Raw genomic sequence first — 21,992 nt, forward strand, 5'->3', positions numbered from 1 at the left:
CCAGCATGGCTATTTTGGCTGGCGTGGTTCTTTTGGTTGGCGCGGCTGCTTTGTCCCGGCCGGCAGTTCTCCGTACAAAATACACTGGTCCGGGGGCCCTTTTGACTGGGGATTGGAACCCCGGGAAGTCGCCCATTCATCTGATTAAAGAGGGGTCTGAACAGGGAGCCAGGCCAGGGGATTCCTGGGCAAAAAAAAAGCACCACGAATCCCAGTGCCGCTGTTTAAGCCAGCACAGTGAGTCACTGCATGGGAAAAAACACAGATCCTGGCGCCCTTTCAACAGGCGACTGGAACATCTGGGATAGAGTCAAAAGGCTCTGAGGCAGGGAGCCAGGTGACCAGGCTCGGCTGACCCAACCCCACAAAGGAATGGCAATCAGAAACTCTCTGGATTGAGTTTCACAGCAAGTGCAGCTGAACCGGGAATGGTCCAGCTCAGTGGGGAAGGGGTGTCCGCCATTACAAAGGCACTCCACCACTACGGAGGTAGTCCGCCATGGCTGAGGCAGCTTGCCATTGCCAAGGCAACCCACCATTGCTGAGGCTGCCTGCCGTTGCCAAAGCAACCCGCCATTGCCCAGGCGACCTGCCATTACAGAGAGAGTCTGCCAATACAGAGGTGGGCCACGATTGCCGAGGCAGTTCTAACTACACCCATATAAACAGGACTGCAGGGAAGTTCACACGGCAGCTGGGCGGAGCCCACAGCAGCTCAGTAAAGCCTCTGCAGGCAGACAGTGACTAGGCTGCCTCCTTGCTGGGCAGGGCAGCCCTGAGGAAAAAAAAAAAAAAAAGGCAGCAGCACAACGGAAACTCATAAATAAAGCCCCAACTTCCTGGGACAGAGCACCTAGGAACAAAAAGCGGTTTATGAGTTCTGCTACAGCACACCTAAACGTACCTGCCCGGCAGCTCTGAATGAACAATGGAGCTCACAACTCAGGACTTGAGCTCCTATAAAGGACAGACTGTCTCCTCAAGCAGCTCCCTGACCCCTGTATATCCAAAGAGTCACCTCATAAAGGAGAGATCAGACAGACATTTGGCGGGTATCCTTCTGGGACAAAGATAGCAGCAGAAGAAACTGGTAGCAACCCTTACTGTTCTGCAGCTGCTGCAGGTGATCCCCAGGCAAGCAGGGCCTGGGGTGGACCTCAGCAGTCCTACAGCAGAGGGGCCAGACTGTTAGAAGGAAAACTAAGAAACAAAATAACTTCATCATCAACAAACAGAACGTCCACTCAGAGACCCAATCTGAAAGTCAGCAACTACAAAGACGACTGGTAGATAAATACATAAAGATGGTAAGAAACCAGCGTAAAAAGGATGAAAACACCCGAAACCAGAAAACCTCTCCTCCTGTAAGGGATCACAACTCATCACCAGCAAGGGAACAAGCTTGGATGGAGAATGAGTGTGATGAAATGACTGAATCAGGCTTCAGAAGGTGGGTAGTAAGAAACTTCTGTGAGCTGAAAGAACATATTCTAACCCAATGCAAAGAAACTAAGAACCTTGAAAAAAGATTTGATGAAATGCTAACGAGAATGGACAAATTAGAAAGTAACATAAGTGAATTGATGGAGCTGAAAAACACAACATGAGAACTTCGCGAAGCATGCACAACTTTCAACAGCCGAATTGACTAAGCAGAAGAAAGGATATCAGAGGTCGAAGATCAACTCAATGAAATAAAGTGAGAAGACATGATTAGAGAAAAAAGGGGAAAGAGGAATGAACAAAATCTCCAAGAAATGTGGGACTATGTGAAAAGACCTAATCTACGTTTGATAGGTGTACCTGAAAGCGACGAAGAGAATGAATCCCAGCTGGAAAATACTCTTCAGGATATTATCCAGGAAAACTTCCCCAACCTAGCAAGGCAGGCCAATATTCAAGTCCAGGAAATACAGAGACCACCACAAAGATATTTCTCAAGAAGAGCGACCCCAAGGCACATAATCGTCACATTCACCAGGGTTGAGATCAAGGAGAAAATGCTAAGGGCAGCCAGAGAGAAAGGTCGGGTTACCCATAAAGGGAAGCCCATCAGACTCAAGCAGATCTCTCGGCAGAAACCCTACAAGCTAGAAGAGAGTGGGGGCCAATATTCAACATGCTTAAAGAAAAGAACTTTCAACCCAGAATATCATATCCAGCCAAACTAAGCTTCATAAGTGAAGGAAAAATAAAATCCTTTGCAAACAAGCAAGTACTCAGAGATTTTGTCACCACCAGGCCTGCTTTACAAGAGCTCCTGAAAGAGGCTCTACACATATAAAGGAACAACCAGTATCAGCCACTCCCAAAGCCTAGCAAATGGTAAAGAGCATCAACACAATGAAGAATCTGTATTAACTACTGGGCAAAACAGCCAGCTAGCACCAAAACGGCAGTATCAAATTCACACATAACAATATTAACACTAAATGTAAATGGACTAAATGCCCCAATCAAAAGACACAGACTGGCAAATTGGATAAAAAGCCAAAATTCATCAGTGTGCTGTATCCAGGAAACCCATCTCACATGCAAGGATACACAAAGGATCAAAATAAAGGGATGGAGGAAGATTTACCAAGCAAATGGAGAGCAAAAAAAAAAAAGCAGGAGTGGCAATTCTCATCTCTGATAAAATGGACTTTAAAGCAACAAAGATCAAAAGAGACAAAGAAGGACATTACATAATGGTAAAAGGATCAATGCAACAAGAAGAGCTAACGATCCTAAATATATACGCACCCAATAAAGGAGCACCCAGATACATAAGGCAAGTTCTTAATGACTTACAAAGAGACTTAGACTCATACACAATTATACTGGGTGACTTTAACACCCCATTGTCAATATCAGACAGATCAACCAGACAGAAAATTAACAAGGATATCCAGGAGTTGAACTCAGACCTGGAACAAGCTAACCTAATAGACATTTACAGAACTCTCCACCCTAAATCCACAGAATATACATTCTTCTCAGCACCACATCACACCTACTCCAAAATTGACCACATAATCAGGAGTAAATCACTCCTCAGCAAATGCAAAAGAACGGAAATCATAACAAACGGTCTCTCAGACCACAGTGCAATCAAGTTAGAACTCAGAATTCAAAAACATAACTCAGAACTGCACAGCTTCATGGAAACTGAACAACTTGCTCTTGAATGTTGACTGGATAAACAATGAAATGAAGGCATATATAAAGATGTTCTTCGAAACCAATGAGAATGAAGACACGACATACCAGAATCTCTGGTACACATTTAAAGCAGTCTCTAGAGGAAAATATATAGCAATAAGTGCCCACATGAGAAGCAAGGAGAGGTCAAAAATTGACACCCTATCGTCAAAATTGAAAGAGCTAGAGGAGCAAGACCAAAAAAACTCAAAATCTAGCAGAAGACAGGAAATAGCTAAGATCAGAGCAGAACTGAAGGAGATAGAGACACAAAAAACCCTTCAAAAAAATCAATAAATCCAGGAGCTGATTTTTCGAAAAGATCAACAAAATAGACAGACCACTAGCCATATTAATAAAAAAGAAAAGAGAGAATAACCAAATTGATGCAATAAAAAACGATAAAGGGGATATCACCACAGATTCCACAGAAATTCAAAGCATCATCAGAGATTATTAAAAACAACTCTATGCACATAAGCTAGTAAATCTGGAAGAAATGGATAAATTCCTGGACACTTGCCTCCTCCCCAAGCCTAAACCGGGAAGAAGCCGAAACCCTGAAAAGACCCATAACTAGGTCTGAAGTTGAGGCAGCAATTAAGAGCCTACCACCCAAAAAAAGCCCAGGTCCAGACGGGTTCACACCTGAATTCTACCAGACATACAAAGAGGAGCTGGTACCATTCCTTCTGAAACTATTCCAAACAATACAAAAAGAGGGAATTCTCCCCAAATCATTTTGTGAGACCAACATCATCCTGATACCAAAACATGGCAGAGACTCAACAAGAAAAGAAAACTTCAGGCCAATATCCATGATGAACATAGACGCAAAAATCTTCAATAAAATACTGGCAAGCTGATTGCAACAGCACATCAAAAAGCTAATCCACCATGATCAAGTAGGCTTCATCCCAGGGATGCAAGGCTGGTTCAACATATGCAAGTCTATAAACGTAATTCACCACATAAACAGAACCAAAGACAAAAACCACATGATTATCTCAATAGATGCAGAGAAGGCCTTTGACAAAATTCAACAGCCCTTTAGGCTAAAAACGCTCAATAAACTAGGTATTGATGGAACATATCTCAAAATGATAAAAGCTATTTACGACAAACCAACAGCCAATATCATACTGAATGGGCAAAAACTGGAAGCATTCCCTTTGAAATCTGGCACTAGACAAGGATGTCCTCTCTCACCACTCCTATTCAATATAGTACTGGCAGTTCTAGCCAGAGCAATCAGGCAAGAAAAAGAAATAAAGGGTATTCAAATAGGAGAGGAGGAAGTCAAATTGTCTTTATTTGCAGATGACATGATTGTGTATCTAGACGGCCCCATCGCCTCAGCCCAAAATCTCCTGAAACTGATAAGCAACTTCAGCAAAGTCTCAGGATATAAAATCAATGTGCAAAAATCACAATCATTCCTATACACCAATAACAGACTTAAAGAGAACCGTATCAAGAACAAACTGCCATTCACAATTGCCACAAAGAGAATAAAATATCTAGGAATACAAGTAACAAGGAACATAAAGGACCTCTTCAAGGAGAACTACAAGACACTGCTCAATGAATAAGAGAGGAAACAAACAGGTGGAAAAACATTCCATGTTCCTGTTTAGGAAGAATCAATATCGTGAAAATGGCCATACTGCCCAAAGTAATTTACAGATTCAACGCTATCCCCATCAAGCTACCAATGACCTTCTTCACAGAACTGGAAAAAACCACCTTAAACTTCATATGGAACCAAAAGAGAGCCTGCATGGCCAAGTCAATTCTAAGCAAAAAGAACAAAGCAGGAGGCATCACACTACCAGACTTCAAACTATACTAGAAGGCTACAGTAATCAAAACAGCGTGGTACTGGTACCAAAACAGAGATATAGACCAATGGAAGAGAACAGATGCCTCGGAAGCAACAGAACACATCTATAACCATCTGATCTTTGACAAACCTGACAAAAAACAAGCAATGGGGAAAGGATTCCCTGTTTAATAAATGGTGTCGGGAAAACTGGCTAGCCATGTGCAGAAAGCAGACACTGGACCCCTTCCTGACACCTTACACTAAAATTAACTCCGGATGGATTAAAGACTTAAACATAAGACCTAACACCATAAAAACCCTAGAAGAAAATCTAGGCAAAACCATTCAGGACATAGGTGTAGGCAAGGACTTCATGACAAAAACACCAGAAGCATTGGCAACAAAAGCCACAATAGACAAATGGGAACCAATCAAACTCCACAGCTTCTGCACAGCAAAAGAAACAGTCATTAGAGTGAATCGGCAACCAACAGAATGGGAAAAAATTTTTGCAGTTTACCCCTCTGACAAAGGGCTGATATCCAGAATTTACAAAGAACTAAAACAGATTTATAAGAAAAAAACTAACAAGCCCATTCAAAAGTGGGCAAAGGATATGAACAGATACTTTACAAAAGAAGACATACATGAGGCCAACAAGCATATGAAAAAATGCTCATCATCACTGGTCATCAGAGAAATGCAAATCAAAACTACATTGAGATACCATCTCATGCCAGTTAGAATGGCGATCATTAAAAAATCTGGAGACAACAGATGCTGGAGAGGATGTGGAGAAATAGGAACACTTTTACACTGTTGGTGGGAGTGTAAATCAGTTCAACCATTGTGGAAGACAGTGTGGCGATTCCTCAAGGACCTAGAAATAGAAATTCCATTTGACCCAGCAATCCCGTTACTGGGTATATAGCCAAAGGATTATAAATTGTTCTATTATAAGGACACGTGCACATGAATGTTCATTGCAGCACTGTTTACAATAGCAAAGACCTGGAAACAACCCAAATACCCATTGATGATAGACTGGACAGGGAAAATGTGGCACAGATACACCATGGAATATTATGCAGCCATCAAAAACGATGAGTTCGTGTCCTTTATAGGGACATGGGTGAACCTGAAAACCATCATTCTCAGCCAACTGACACAAGAGCAGAAAATCAAACACCGCATGTTCTCACTCATAGGCGGGTGTTCAACAATGAGAACACATGGACACAGGGAGGGGAGCACTGCACACTGGGGTCTGTTGGGGGGAAATGGGGGAGGGACAGTGGGGGGTGGGGAGTTGGGGAGAGATAGCATGGGGCGAAATGCCAGATACAGGTGATGGGGAAGAAGGCAGCAAAACACACTGCCACGTGTGTACCTATGCAACAATCTTGCATGTTCTTCACATGTACCCCAAAACCTAAAATGCACTTAAAAAAAAAAAAAAAAAAGAAAGAAATGTTTCCAAGATGGACGGACTCTCAAGCATCTAAAAGAGGTCAGTTTGCCGGCCTGGACTGAATTTTTGCTAGTTTCCCTGGTATAATTCTTATGGTAACTTATAAAGCAATAATTTGGAATATCTGATCCCTTAGAAAAATTGTTAAAATCCATTAAATAAGAAATGCCTGTCGGCTGGGCACAGTGGCTAACACCTGTAATCCCAGCACTCTGAGAGGCGGAGGCAGGAAGATCACTTGAGGTCAGAAGTTTGAGACCAGCTGGGCAACATGATGAAACCCCATCTCTACTAAAAATATAAAAATTCGCTGGTGTGGTAGTGCCTGCTTGTAGTCCCAGCTACTCAGGAGGCTGAGGCAGGAGAATTGCTTGAAGCTGGGAAGTGAACATTGCAGTGAGCTGAGACCGTGCCATTGCACTCCAGCCTAAGTGACAGAGTGAGACTCTGCTTCAAAAAAAAAAAAAAGCCTGTAATCGCAGCACTTTGGGAGGCTGACATGGGAGGATTATTTAAACTGGGGAGTTTGAGGCTGCAGTGAGCCATGACTGTGTCACTGCACCCCAGCTTGAGCAATACAGTGAGACACTGTCTCTTTGGGGGAAAAAAAAAAGTCCTATGGGCTGGCTGTATCCTTTTTTTCACCATAAAATGTACATGCCAAACAAAAGTGAGGAATTATCTGTGAATAGTATAGTGGACACTACACAATGGAAAACTGCTCTTAAGTCTTCCCTCTCTAGGCAGAGACCAATCTGCTGTGTTTGTATTACTCTTATGTTCCATATCTAACATATCTATCAATCCCAATCAACAAGATGCCTTTTCTTTTTGTCAGGCAAGTCAGATAATCTCTCAAGTAGGTATAGCCTTTCTTGATTACTAAAAAAGTAAAAACTCATAACCTACCCTAAGGCTACCTTCCTGAAGTCTCAGGGCCTCAATTGCTGAATTTTATATTATAGCTTTTATCACAAGCTCCTTCAGGAATCAGGATTTAGTTTGTGATTTAGAAACTTCTGGCCACTGCCTGGGGTCATAGCTATTTCTACGACTTTCTAGATGTTTGCCCTTGTGTAAGTTAATGATCTTTTTTTCACCTGCATTATCTATGCAAAGTGAAAAATAAGGAGTACTTTTCTTGGCTGGCCATGGTGGCTCATGTCTGGAAGTTACCACTTTAGAAGTCTGAAGTAGGAGGATCTCTTGAGCCCAGGAGGTCAAGGCTGCAGTAAGCCATGACTATACCACTGTAATCCAGCCTGGGCAAGAGAACGAGACTCTCTCTGAAGAATAAATGATATACAGCACTTGGGCAGAACAGTGGTTGTCCCTGGCAGGGGTGAGTGGACCAATGAGGTCAGAATTAACTGGGAAGGGGCAAGAGGAATGCCTTGTGATGATGGAAATGTTCTATATTCACATGGGTTTAGATAATATAGATCTATGAATTAGTTAAAATTCAGTGAATTTTATACACTTAAAATTTCAACATTTCATTATGCACATTTTACCTCAGAAAAACTACAGACAAATAATCAATTCAATGAAATACATGCTGAAATATTTAGCAGAAAGTATGCTGATGTGTGCAGTTTACTTTGAAATACATTTAAAAAAAAGACTGATAAGAGTGATGGACATGGACAGAGGGTGGAGTAATAGATACATGATGAAGTAAGTACAGTAGAATCATACACTCTAGGTGGTGGGTAAACCAATGATCACTATAAAATTCTTTCAACTTTGCTGTACATTTGAAAATTTTCACAAGAAAGTGTTAAAAAAAAATAGTACCTTATATAGAGTAAGCACTAGTCAATGATGTCAAATTAACTATTTTCAGCTGAAGGGGGATGAACAATGGGGTCAAATCACTCAATCTACTATGGATCTGTCAGGAAGAAAAGAAACTGCTACTTTTCCCATAAACTTTCATCCCAAATCATGATTTACCTAATTAAAAAAATTTCTTCGGCATCTGTATATAAAAATCAATTACTTTTACTACCGTCTTAAAAAAAAAAAAAAAACCCAATTAATGACACATGATTCAGGTAGTTCTAGCTAATAGAGGTGATATATATAGGGAAAGCAATTACCAGAAAAGGGAAGAAAAAGAAGATAAAAAGCAAATATAATTTTACTGTATGACAAATCTCCCTCAAATAGTTTTCTATGTATTAAATACTTCTAATGATGTGTTATTTTTTTAAAAATCTAACTTCCTAACCATTATTTAAAAGGTGCTATTAACAAATTCTGTTTTAGTGCTGAAAATGTTTCAATTTGTCGTGTCTGATGAGGCAATATTAAAATATCAGATGATTTTATATAGCTCATGAGCTACAGGTGGAGGAAACTGAACAAGACACTCATATGTACATTGAGCTCCACAAGGTTAGTTGACTTAGAACCTGTGACTTATCTACCCAACAGTACTAAGTGCTTTTGGCAAGAAAGCAGAGGTACAATAGGAAAGGGAAAGGAAAGCTGGGTGTGTTGGGGGGTAAATGTACCTGGGAATTAACTTCAGGTTTCAGAATAATTGTTGGCAACTCTTCCCAGCCTTTATAGCTAGGTAAGTTTAAATATTGGCTTTAGGTACTGATCAAGAATATCTGAAACATTCCTTATGCCTTTCGAATATACTCACAGTTTCTTTTCAAATACTTTACTTACTTGATTGTCATTTTCATTATCTTTGATAACCAAATACCTCAATAAATTTAATGAAGCCATAATCCTGTTAATTAAAAATATATATTACTTTACAGTATGGTTTTATATAGTCAACAGCAATCTCAATTAATAAGCTAAAACTTTGTGCATATTTTTATAATTAGGTGCCATTAGAAACTATTTCCATTAATATATCTTTTTATATAGGAATAACATCATTCTTGTTTTCTATTTAAGTTCAAATCATACAATTGTGAAAATTATTATCCTTGTTTAAAGAAACTCTTGCTATTGTTAATATTTGAAAGCATATCACCTCTTGCTTTCTGAATTTTAAGATTACTTTTTACATGATTATAACCATTTCTCAATATCCATTCCAATATACTGAAACTGAAATTATATGTTCTGTATGAAAAAAATGACCTGGAAAACAATAAAACAACAAAACCTAAACACATAAATTATATACACAGATTTTTAGTTTTAAGCACAAACACTGTCCTTGCAAATTTCTATGGAATGCTGGGTACATAAAAACTATCAAATCATAGTGTTGATCATTCATCTAGAAAGAGGAGCTTTTAATTTTGTTTCTACACATTAACAAATCCCTTAAATAAGAAAAATCTTTATGTAATTTAATGAATTAGCCATGGATCAAAAAATCACAGGAAAAGACATTTTATTACTTGAGGTTCCCTAAGCAGGTGTTTCACATTTTATTCTGAATTTCCTATGTGGATTTTAGTAATGGTCACCTCACCTATCTGAGTTTTGCAGTAAATCTGTTTCCGCACCCTCTGGGAGAAAGAGTACCAAATCAAGAAGGGAAATCAACTGTGGTCCTGTAAACCATTTTTTGTTATGTGTTCTCTGAAAAGCAAATGAAAAATGAGAAAGGCTTTAAATAACAGCTTGATAATTCATGTGCTTTTCTAATACCATGACACTACAAAAATAAACAATTACACATTTAAAATACATTTCTTTTTTTTTTTTTTTTTTCAGATGGAGTTTTGCTCTTGTCACCCAGGATGGAGCGCAATGGCACAATCTTGACTCACTGCAACCTCTGCCTCCTGGGTTCAAGTGATTCTCCTGCCTCAGTAGCTGGGATTACAGGCAAGGCACCCGCCACCACGCCCAGCTAATTTTTGTATTTTTAATAGAGACATGTTTTGCCGTGTAGGCCAGGCTGGTCTCAAACTCCTGACCTCGTGATCCACCTGCCTCGGCCTCCCAAAGTATTGGGATTACAGATGAGAGCCACCGCACCCAGTCACATTTTTAAACCCTAATTTCCATATTTTTCATTCACTTTCTAGATACCAAGAACAAACCCTGCCAGCTTGAGAACACTGGTGCACTGTTTTCCATTTAGAATTACTGAGCACTCACAAACAGAAGAGACTTAAGTTTTCATTCATTTTTCAGCAGCATATACCAAAACAAAAAGAAACTATAATATCAGCTTAAAGAGGCCCAGTGTGGTGACTCACACCTATAATCCCAGCATTTTGGGAGGCCAAGGTGGATGGATCACTTGAGATCAGGAATTCGAGATAAGCCTGGGCAACATGGTGAAACTCCATCTCTACAAAAACAAAATTTAGCTAGACGCAGTGGTGGGTGCCTGTAGTCCCAGTTACTTGGGAGGCTGACATGGGAGGATTGCTTGAGCCCAGGAGGTGGAGGCTGCAGTCAGCCAAGATCGTGACACTACACTCCAACCTGGGTGACAGGAGTAAAACCTTGTCTCAAAAAAAAAAAAAAAAGAAAGATCAAAGAATTTAAACTTATAGTTAACAAAATTTCCGAATTCAGAGTTTTTAAAACATAGTAGAAACAGGGGAAAAAATGTCTTATTAGTATTTAATTAATAGTACTAGAGATAGAGCAAAAACTCACATTAACGTATTCTACATATAAATAAATAAAATATACACTATGAAATAAAATAATAATTGACACTTTGGCTATGTTCTTACCTTTAATGATGTGTCAATTTGATTTTTGATATTTTGAATAATAAAAGCCTCCACACCTGAGTGATGACTAGTATTCAATAAGCACCTTGAAAGTAAATTTACAATAGATGTGAAATTATCCTGGACAGCATTAGAATTAAATGGTGATAAAAGTCTTACAAATTCAAAGAGGCCACGTGTTACCTCTAAGAATAAAAACCCCAAAGTAATGGTAATTAGCAAGGTGATCAACCAATTACAAAGTTACCTGTAATAGTTTCTACTCTCACTAACTGGTAAATTCTTATTTATAACTGGATCTTCCAACAAGCCATTTCTATCAAACCAATGAATATTTTTATGCACATAGTTACAATAATTAAACATGGCAAGAAAGGGCACTAACATAATAGTCTAAAAAAATCCTCAAATTATTTCCTGTGAAGTAGTCTAGTGCTAGAGTAGCTCAATTGCAAAAAAACTAAATATGACTAGCTTAAGAAAAAAAGGTGATTTATTGGTAGATACAGATAGAACAGAATAGGAAAGCTGGTATAACATCTAAGAATTGAGATTTCATAAACTTGCTCTTACTAGCAATAGAAAAGAAGAAAAGATAGGATCAAGAGTGTTGGCTGGGCATGGTGGCTCACGCGTGTCATCTCAAAACTTTGGGAGGCTGAGATGCGTGAATCGTTTGAGCCCAGGAGTGTGAGACCAGCCTGGGCAACAATGGTACAAAGCCGTCTCCTTTGGGAGGCTGAGGTGAGTAAATAGCTTGAGCCGAGGAGTGTGAGACCAGCCTGAGCAACATGACACAACCCTGTCTCCACAAAAAAATTAGCTGGGCATGATGGCATGCACCTGGGAGGCTAAGGTGGGAGGACCCTGAACCTGGGAGGTCAAGGGTCAAGGCTGCAGTGAGCCATGATCACACTGCTACACCCCCCAAAAAAGAAAAGAGGGCTAATATTGGCTAATCCCAAATGAGACATTTTAGCAAATCCAGCCTGCTGCCCAATTTTATCAATAAAGTTTTACTGGCACATAACCATCCCCAATAGAAAGACAAAGTTGAGCAGCTGCAACAGAGACTGTATAGCCCATAAACCCTATATTTACTATTTGGCTCTTCATAGAGACTTAAAAAGTTTACCAATTTTTAACTTGGAGAATTGCTAGAATCTTTTCAACCTCAAAGAGCACTATTAGTAAGCTCTACTATTAACACAGTGCATAGCCTATCAAAGTTGTAATTCCAGAGCCATCAATTTCAACTATGAGTAATGGAGATTAGTGACATATGTAAAGTTCTACTAGAAGCATTATCATGATCAATCTTAGTTTAATTATTGTTGTCTATTTCAAATTTAGAGTATTCCAATTAATTGAACTGAAATATATACTATTATTCATATAAAATATAAACATATACATGTATATATCTGAAATATTTGATTAACCCTCTCTCTAGCCATCACTAAGAATGTATAATATGGCTTCCAACCAGAGTTGAATTACAAGTAAAACATACCGACATACTACACCCTAGAACAATTATATAGCACGAACTTGATTTTTAATCTCCTACACACTTAGCAATTAACCATGCTTGATACATACCTAAATAATGTATATTTGCCTTGTGAATCCAACTTGTTAATATATAGCTGAAGCATAGCTAAACTCTTTTTCCTCTAAAATGGAACAAACAATATTATTATGTAAAATGAATAAAGACTGCCCAGACTTCATCACTATCCATTTTATGCATGTAAAAAATCCACACTTGTACCTCCTAAATATATAAAAATTGGCCGGGCGCGGTGGCTCAAGCCTGTAATCCCAGCACTTTGGGAGGCCGAGGCGGGTGGATCACGAGGTCAAGAGATCGAGACCATCCTGGTCAACATGGTGAAACCCCGTCTCTACTACAAATACAAAAAATTAGCTGGGCATGGTGGTGCGTGCCTGTAATCCCAGCTACTCAGGAGGCTGAGGCAGGAGAATTGCCTGAACCCAGGAGGCGGAGGTTGCGGTGAGCCGAGATTGCGCCATTGCACTCCAGCCTGGGTAACATGAGTGAAACTCCGTCTCAAAAATGTCTGCAAAAAAAAAAAATATATATATATATATATATATAAATTTTACAAATTACTGGCACAAGACAAGGATGCCCTCGCTCACCACTCCTATTCAACACAGTATTGGGAGTTCTGGCCAGGGCAATCAGGCAAGAAAAAGAAATAAAGGGTATTCAATTAGGAAAGGAGGAAGTCAAATTGTCTCTATTTGCAGACAACATGACTGTTTATCTAGAAGACCCCATCATCTCAGCCAAAAGTCTCCTTAAGCTGATAAACAATTTCAGCAAAGTCTCAGAATACAAAATCAATGTGCAAAAATCACAAGCATTCCTATACACCAATAACGGACAAACAGAGAGCCAAATCATGAGTGAACTCCCATTCACAATTGCTACAAAGAGAATAAAATACCTAGGAATAAAACTAACAAGGGATGTGAGGGACCTCCTCAAGGAGAACTACAAACCACTGCTCAAGGAAATAAGAGAGGACACAAACAGATGGAAAAATATTCCATGCTCACGGATAGGAAGAATCAATATCATGAAAATGGCCATAGTGCCCAAAGTAATTTATAGATTCAATGCTATCCCCATCAAGCTACCATTGACTTTCTTCATAGAATTGGGGAAAAAAACCACCTTAAACTTCATATGGAACCAAAAGAGAGCCCACATAGCCAAGACAATCCTAAGCAAAAAACAAAGCTGGAGGCATCATGCTACCTGACTTCAAAGTATACTACAAGGCCACAGTCATCAAAACAGCATGGTACTGGTACCAAAACAGAGGTATAGACCACTGGAACAAAACAGAGGCCTCAGAAATAATGCCACATATCTACAACCATCTGATCTTTCACAAACCTGACAAAAACAAGCCATGGGAAAAGGATTCCCTATTTAATAAATGGTGTTAGGAAAACTGGCTAGCCATAAGCAGAAAGCTGAAACAGGATCCCTTCCTAACACCTTATACAAAAATTAACTCCAGATGGATTAAAGATTTAAACATAAGACCTAACACCATAAAAATCCTAGAAGAAAACCTAGGCAATACCATTCAGGACATAGGAATAGGCAAGGACTTCATGAGTAAAACACCAAAAGCAATGACAACAAAAGCCAAAAGTGACATATGGGATCTAATTAAACTAAAGAGCTTCTGCACAGCAAAAGAAACTATCATTAGAGTGAAATGGCAACCAACAGAATGGGAAAAAAACTTTGCAGTCTACCCATCTGACACAGGGCTAATATCCAGAATCTACAAAGAACTTAAACAAATTTACAAGAAAAAACAACCCACCCCATCAAAAAGTGGGCGAAGGATATGAAGAGAGACTTTTCAAAAGAAGACATTTATGCAGCCAACAAGCACATGAAAAAAAGTTCATCATCACTGGTCATTAGAGAAATGCAAATCAAAACAACATGGAGATACCATTTCATGCCAGTTAGAATGGTGATCATTAAAAAATCAGGGGACAACAGATGCTGGAGAGGATGGTGGAAAAACAGGAACCCTTTTACATTGTTGGTGGGAGCACATATACAACATGGAATATGCAGCTATAAAAAAGGATGAGTTCTCATTCTCGCAAACTGACAAGAACAGAAAACCAAGCACCACATGTTCTCACTCATAGGTGGGTGTTGAACAATGAGAACACATGGGCACAGGGAGGGGAACATCACACACTAGGGTCTGTTGTGGGGTGGGGAGCTAGGGAAAGGACAGTAAGGTGAGGGGAGGTTGGGGAGGGATAACATTGGGAGAAATGCCTGATGTAGGTGACAGGGGGATGGAGGAAGCAAACCACCATGGCATGTGTGTACCTATGCAACAATCCTGCAAGATCTCCACGTGTACCCCAGAACTTAGAGTAGAATTAAAAAAAAAAAAAAAAAAAAAAGGATGAGTTCATGTCTTTTGCAGGGACATGGATGAAGCTGGAAACCATCATTCTCAGCAGACTGACAGAGGAACAGAAAACCAAACACCACATGTTCTCACGCATAAGTGGGTGTTGAACAATGACATTACATGGTTACAGGGAGGGGAACATCACACACTGGGGCCTGTCGTGGGGTTGAGGGGCATAGGGGAGAGATAGCAGAGGATGAGGGGATTGGAGAGGGATAACATTAGGAGAAATACCTAATGTAGATGACGGGTTGATAGATACAGCAAACCACCGAGGCACGTATGTACCTATGTAACAAACTTGCATGTTCTGCGCATGTGCCCCAAAACTTAAAGTATAATTAAGAAATAAATAAAAGGAAAAAAATTTCACAAATAAAAATTTTTAAAAAGAAGATTAAATTATTTGTCAAATTTTCTCACTGTAACTCATTTTCCTTTAGCCACCAAACATTTACATACCAGTGTCTCAATCGGGCAAAGTGTCATTACTTTCACTAAGCCCTGGAAATAAAAAAATATAAAATTCAGATGTAAACAGATTACACTGACTGCAAATAAACAACTATGACATATCAATAGGATACTAAAAATTCAGAGAAGTGAGGGTAGGAGATTTAAAATTGAAGTAAATTAATTTTTCCCTAAGCCTTCCATTCCAGAAAGCTAACTACAATTGATTTTTTAAATGATAGTAAATAGGAGTGTCACAAAGCGTACTTTTGAAAGCAAATGGTAATTTTCAATTACGTCTATAGTGGCAAGAAAATGAAATTAAATGTGCAGAAACATAATTTATTAATTAAAAACAACAAACAATATATTAACAAAAACCATGTTTTTCTATTTAAATATTAGGAAAACCAGTTCTCACACTGAAATCTAAGGATTTCCTTGGATATCATAACTAACAAAGAGTACTAGGCAAAATAAACCATAGGAGGGGAAAACAAAATGTGTATTAGTCTTTCTGGTAATGAGTCAGTGAATGCGTTAGATGGAGTCCTGAGAACTTGAGTTATGAGAAACATAAAGGAACTTCATTCCCTACAGAAATAAAGTATTAAATGAAGAAAGTTATGCTTTTCCACTGGATGCTGTGCTATCAATAATGGTGGCCTCTAATAGCTACTTATGTTTAAATAAATTAAAATTTAAATGTAAAACTTAGTTCCTTAGTCACATTAGCCACATTTCAAGTGTTCAGTTTGGATAGTGGCTTTCATACTGTCAAAGTTCTATTGGACAGCTTTACACCAGAGTTTTCAAAGGTTGCAGAGAAGAGAGAGGTAAAGGAATCAGAAAAGACCTTATTTTAAGTTCAGGACAGGCAAAGGGCTATTTTCAATATTAGAATACATATTTTATCTACCTGAGGTACAGTAAGAAAACTCTTGATTTCTAAGTACTGGTAAAGTAGACTGTTGTCTTCTATTCTCAATAAACCATTCTCCAGCAGCTCCTACAGGTTAAAAAAAAAATATGTAGATACACATATAGTGACATCAACAGCTGTTATTTGTTGACCTAACTATGTATTTAAGTTATAATGGGAACAAACATCTTACCAATCCTTTGGAGATAACAGACTCTTCTGTTCTGAAAAATATATTAAAATTTATCATGAATTTGTAAACTATTTTAGAATGACACTTCATCTTAAGAAAAATATAGCAAAAATTGAAATTTTAACATTTAAAAAATGCATTATCATTAAGGAGAAATTCTGTTGACAAACTTGATCAAAAGTTTTAATCTATCTTTGATCTGTCTTTCAGTTTGGCTAAGACCTCTAAATCTGACTAAAATAAACCCACTCAGGGGTTATTTCCTGACTTTAGAACAATAGCTCTTCAACAGCAAGTGCTAACAAATTAACTACACCTGATATAACCAATGCTATGTATTCCAGTTGATTGTTCCGTAAAATCTTTCCAATTGTTTTTATTCAAAAAAGAATTATATGCTCTCTACTTGTGATTATACTTTTTTTTAAAAAAGGATTATAATCACTATTAATTAACATGTAATCACTATTAACTAAATACTTAAGATCTGTGGCAAAAAAATATCTTCGGCTCCAGGGAATTATTCTAACCATGCAAGGAGTTTAAAACTATTGTCTTTGGCTCAATGACTATGCAGTTTGGAAATATCAAGAATTATAGAACTTAAATTCAAAACAATACATATTATCACTGTATGAATAACAGAAACTAAATGTAACCAATATAAAATCATTAAAACATACATAATACAGCAAATTTACAGAGTTAGTAACTACTTGTGCCAGGAGACCCTTGGAAATTCCTGCCTTGTATGCTGAGGCTTTGGACATTGCCATGCTACAAATATTCCTTCACTTGGGAAGAGATGGGATTTATGAGCTGTCACTAGTGTTCCTAGAGGGTAACTGCAAAGTCCTAACAGATCTCAGGAGACAATTTAAACATGTTATAGTGTAAGAAAACAAAGCATAAAGAGTTTTGCAAAATTCTTTAATTTCTGTCTAGAAATTATATCTGTTACTCTGTAATTTCTGTTTTTGTTTTTTGGGGTTTTTTTTGAGAGTTTTACTTTGCTGTCCAGGCTGGACTGCAGTGGTTCGATCTCTGCTCACTGCAGCCTAAACCTCCCAGGCCCAGGTGATTCTTTCAACTCAGCCTCCCAAGTAGCTGGGACAACGGGCATGTACCACCATGCCTGGCTGATATTTTTTGTAGAGAAAGAGACTGGTCTCAAACTCCTGGGCTCAAGCAATCCCTTCGCCTTGGTCTCTCAAAGTGCTAGGATTACAGGCGTGAGCCACCCCCCTGGCTTTTTTTTTTTTTTTTTTAAATAAAGTCCTTCTGCTTAGCACCTCAAATGAGAAAAGTTGGAATGATATCACTGTCAATAATCTAAAATATAAAAGGTGGGAGTCAAGACACCTCCTTTCGATGCAATTCACAGATTGTGTCCATGAAGGAAAAATATGGATGTACTTCTTTTATTGACTGCCCTTCCTTAAGATGGAGGAGGATACAGTGGGGTACAGGTGTTTTAACTTACCAACTTTTGGAATAAGGGAAGAAACCTTAGAAACAGATGACTGGAAAAGGCCTTAAGACAAAATTTTAATTCTGTCATAGGTTTAAAATAAAAGAGACTGGTGTAAAACCTCTTTGACTCATTTCTCTCTCTCTTGTGAATTATTTGCCTCAATGTTTTATAAAATAACCAATTAATTAATTAGGGCCTAGCAAAGAGAAGGTAGTCTCCTCTGATCTTAACAAGACTATTTTAACACTACCATTTCATTTTGAGATACCATCTAAATGATCTTACCTTTGCAAAAATACTTCAATATGCCCCATATTAAGCTGCAAAAGGTACAACGGGCTAAAATAGAAACAAAACAAACATTTATGTTATATACACACACAGAGATATATGTACACGCACACGTTCTGTTATGGGTTGAATTGTATCTCCTCCAAAAAAGATATGTTAGAATCCTAACCTCTAACACCTCAGAATATGACCTTATTTGGAGATAGGGGTTTTTATAATCAATTTAAAGTGAGACCATTAAGGTAGGCCCTAATCCAAGATGACTGGTGTCCTTATATAAGGAAATCTGGTGATAGACAAAAGCACACAGGGAGAACAGCATATGAACGTGAAGGCAGAGAACAGGTAATGCATCTACAAGCCAAAGACCATCAAAGATTGCAAGCAAATCAACAGAAGCCAGGGGAGAGGCATGGAAAAGATTCTCCTTCACAACCCTCAGAAGCAGCCTTCAGAACTATGAGACAATCTATTTCTGTTATTTTAACCATCCAGTTCGTGGCACATTTTACAGAAGCCCTAGCAAACTAATACACATGTGCTGTGTAAGTTATTTTGGTGATAGAATGTGATGCTTAAGAGTATAGGCTCTGAGGTCAGACAGCTGTCTGAATTCCATCTACGCCACAAAGTAGTTAGATCTACAGAGGTATATTAATTTGTCTAAGTTTGTTATTTTCATCTGTAAAACGAGAGAATGCTCTACTTCACAGGCTTATGATAAGGATGAGATAATGCATATAAAGTTACTAGCATAATGTTTCATACATGGCGAACATGCCAATGGTAGCCATTATTGCAACATTTACATATAACTACCCTCCCAGGTATATTAATATATATTTATAAAATATACACTTTTACATAATATATAAATATGTATATGTATATTTATAATTTATAGATTTGTAATATAGATTTATAATATAATTATAATCTACATATAATAATCTATATTTAATACATATTATAAATCTATAAATTATAAATATAAATATATAAATACATGTATTTATATCTTTATATAAATATATATTTATATCTTTATGTGACTATATAAATAATACATCCCTAGTTATATTAATATATAAAAACATTTACATACAAATATACTAAGTATATTAATATATATTAATATAGTTGTATATTAATATATACTAGTTGTATATTAATATATATTATAGTTGTATTATTAGTATGTATTAATATACAATCTCATACAAAGACACAAATACCCAATGCCTATAAGACAAATATACAATCCTTGTTATCACAGAACACAAGTCCAGAAGGTACTACATTATAAAATTATATATTTAAAAAATAATTTTAATAAATATTATGCAAAAAGAAAACAAGGTCAAGGTAATTATAATGGAAGGATTCAACCTAAATTGGGTGGTGAGTGAAGGCTTTCTTCAAAAAGCGACATTAAAGGATAATTTTAAACATATACAAAGGCCGAATAGCAGGAAAATTCATAATATATTTAAACAAGTAAAAGAAGGTCTGTGTTAATGGAGCATAGTAACAAGAAGAAAGGTGGTAGGAGATGAATCAGGTCAATCAAGCAGGGACCAGAGCAGGCATAAGTTTGTCTCAGAAATTATGTATAGGCATTAAGACTTTATTCTTAGAGCAATAAAAAGCCACTGGAGGGTTTTCAGTAAGGGATTTCTTTTAAGGCTTCACTTTCTGGTGTGTTCAGAATGTGTTAAATTAAAACGGAATAAAAATAGACATATAAATATCCACTCAGGATTTTACACCAGTAATCCAGTGAAAATATGATGATACCTCTGGGTACCTGGCTAGTTCCAGGGTGGGCTCAAAGGCTTCAAAACCAAGCCCAGTTTATCATCTTCCAGTTCTTGTCCCCACCATTCCCTTACACCTATGTCAACACTCCCCATTTTCATTACTTGTCTACTGCTATCTTTAACAGATTACAGCTGGGATCATTCTTAATAAAAATAGCCTTTATTATTTATTTAAAATATATTGGTCTGTTAATATGCATATACTGGACATTAGATAAATGAGAATTGTATGAAATTACTTTCAGAATACATGAATAAACCAAACATTAACTCTTACCTTAAGACCATTGGAAGCTGATCAATACAGATGCCCTGTACAAATATTAGATATGCCAGAGAAGCCATTGAATCTGCTAATTGTTTATCTTCTTCTTCTTCAAATTCAAGGTAATTCCAAGTTCTCTTTTTCCTTCCATGATTAAAAATCATTTTGGGGAAAGGGTGTTCAATTGCTGATAAAAAACCCTATGAAACAGATATAAAAGGTAACTATAGCACACAGACTCTAAGATGCCCCTAACCCTGTGTTCAGACCCCACATCCTCACCAAGGGGAGTGTAATCACTCCCTCTGAGTGTGACTGGGACCTATGAGACTTGCTTTTAACCAACAGAATATGCCAAGATGTCACTCCCATGATTAGATTACATGACAAAAGTGAAGGGGTTTCTACAGATGTAATTAAGGTCTGCAGGAACGCTGGGCAGGGCAGCAGAGCCTGAGGTAACACTGCTGATCTCTCAGGTCATCTGGGTTCTCATGTCATAAGAGAAAGAGAAGCATCCTTGCATGAGTGGGTGTGACCACAGGGCTAAACAAAGCTTTATGCTCAGGAAACAGGATCACCCCTGTAGCTCTGACACTGGTAGTAATCCTAGCATACCAGAAAGCATCTGGCCTTCAGAATCCACTGGAATTGATTTTGAGTTTTGGCTCTACCACTTACTAGCTGTGTGACACTGGATGAGCTACAAAATGGTATTAACACCTATGTCAAATATTTATTGAGCAGCTCCACAAAAAAAGCATAAGAAAGTTAAGGTCACAACAAACTACCATATAGGAGTTAAAAGGGAATGACAAAAATAGCTAAAGCAGAATGAACACTGACCTTCCACATAAATCACTCTTTTATTCAATAAGCACTTAAGTGCAAGGCACTGGGCCTGACATTGTGGGGAATTATAAAGCCAAGTAAGTCTTTTCCAGCCTTCAGGGAGTTAAAATCTGCTGATCCCAGATGGTTCCATTAGTCATTTCAGAATACAAAAAGGAACCATGGAAAATCATCCTCAGTCACAAGAAACTGCTATTCAGCTACCAGACACTAAATATACACTGCTGCTGTGATTTTCAAGGCCACGCATTCTTGTTATAGCTACAAGACAAAAAGTGTATTGCGCTCTGATTCCAAATGTTCTTAATCATGAAGCTCCATTTCTTTATTCAGCCAATGCTACATGTGTTTTTTCCAAAGTAAGGTAGCCCTGTTTTTTTTTTTTTTGGGTTGTTGTTGTTTTTGTGGGGTCTGTCACTTAGGCTGGAGTGCAGTGGCATGATCATGGCTCACTGCAGCCTTGACTCCCCCAGGCTCAAGCAATCCACCCACTTCAATCTCCTGAGTAGCTAGGAATACAGGCCCATGCCACCTGGTATTTTTTTATTATTTTTTATAGAGATAGGGTTTCACCATGT

The 21,992-nt window shown here is 38.0% G+C and overlaps 1 protein-coding gene across 3 annotated transcripts in view; it reads right to left on the reverse strand.

Annotated features, from left to right (window-relative positions):
• Window positions 1–21,992, reverse strand: part of GLMN (glomulin, FKBP associated protein) — a 75,398-nt gene that overhangs the window by 31,011 nt on the left and 22,395 nt on the right. For all 3 annotated transcript variants that reach the window (XM_032247889.1, XM_032247890.1, XM_032247891.1), the window contains exons 8-16: window positions 20,575–20,762; window positions 18,472–18,525; window positions 16,713–16,743; window positions 16,517–16,606; window positions 15,607–15,648; window positions 12,755–12,828; window positions 11,153–11,237; window positions 9,928–10,037; window positions 9,162–9,225 (exon numbers count right to left, since the gene is read on the reverse strand). In XM_032247889.1, coding sequence (XP_032103780.1) covers window positions 9,162–9,225; window positions 9,928–10,037; window positions 11,153–11,237; window positions 12,755–12,828; window positions 15,607–15,648; window positions 16,517–16,606; window positions 16,713–16,743; window positions 18,472–18,525; window positions 20,575–20,762 — 738 coding nt within the window. The remainder of the gene's footprint in view (window positions 1–9,161; window positions 9,226–9,927; window positions 10,038–11,152; window positions 11,238–12,754; window positions 12,829–15,606; window positions 15,649–16,516; window positions 16,607–16,712; window positions 16,744–18,471; window positions 18,526–20,574; window positions 20,763–21,992) is intronic.

The sequence above is a fragment of the Sapajus apella genome, unplaced genomic scaffold (assembly GCF_009761245.1).
Source record: "Sapajus apella isolate SASKATOON/1434 unplaced genomic scaffold, GSC_monkey_1.0 scaffold64, whole genome shotgun sequence".
In the NCBI taxonomy this organism is placed as follows: domain Eukaryota; kingdom Metazoa; phylum Chordata; class Mammalia; order Primates; family Cebidae; genus Sapajus; species Sapajus apella.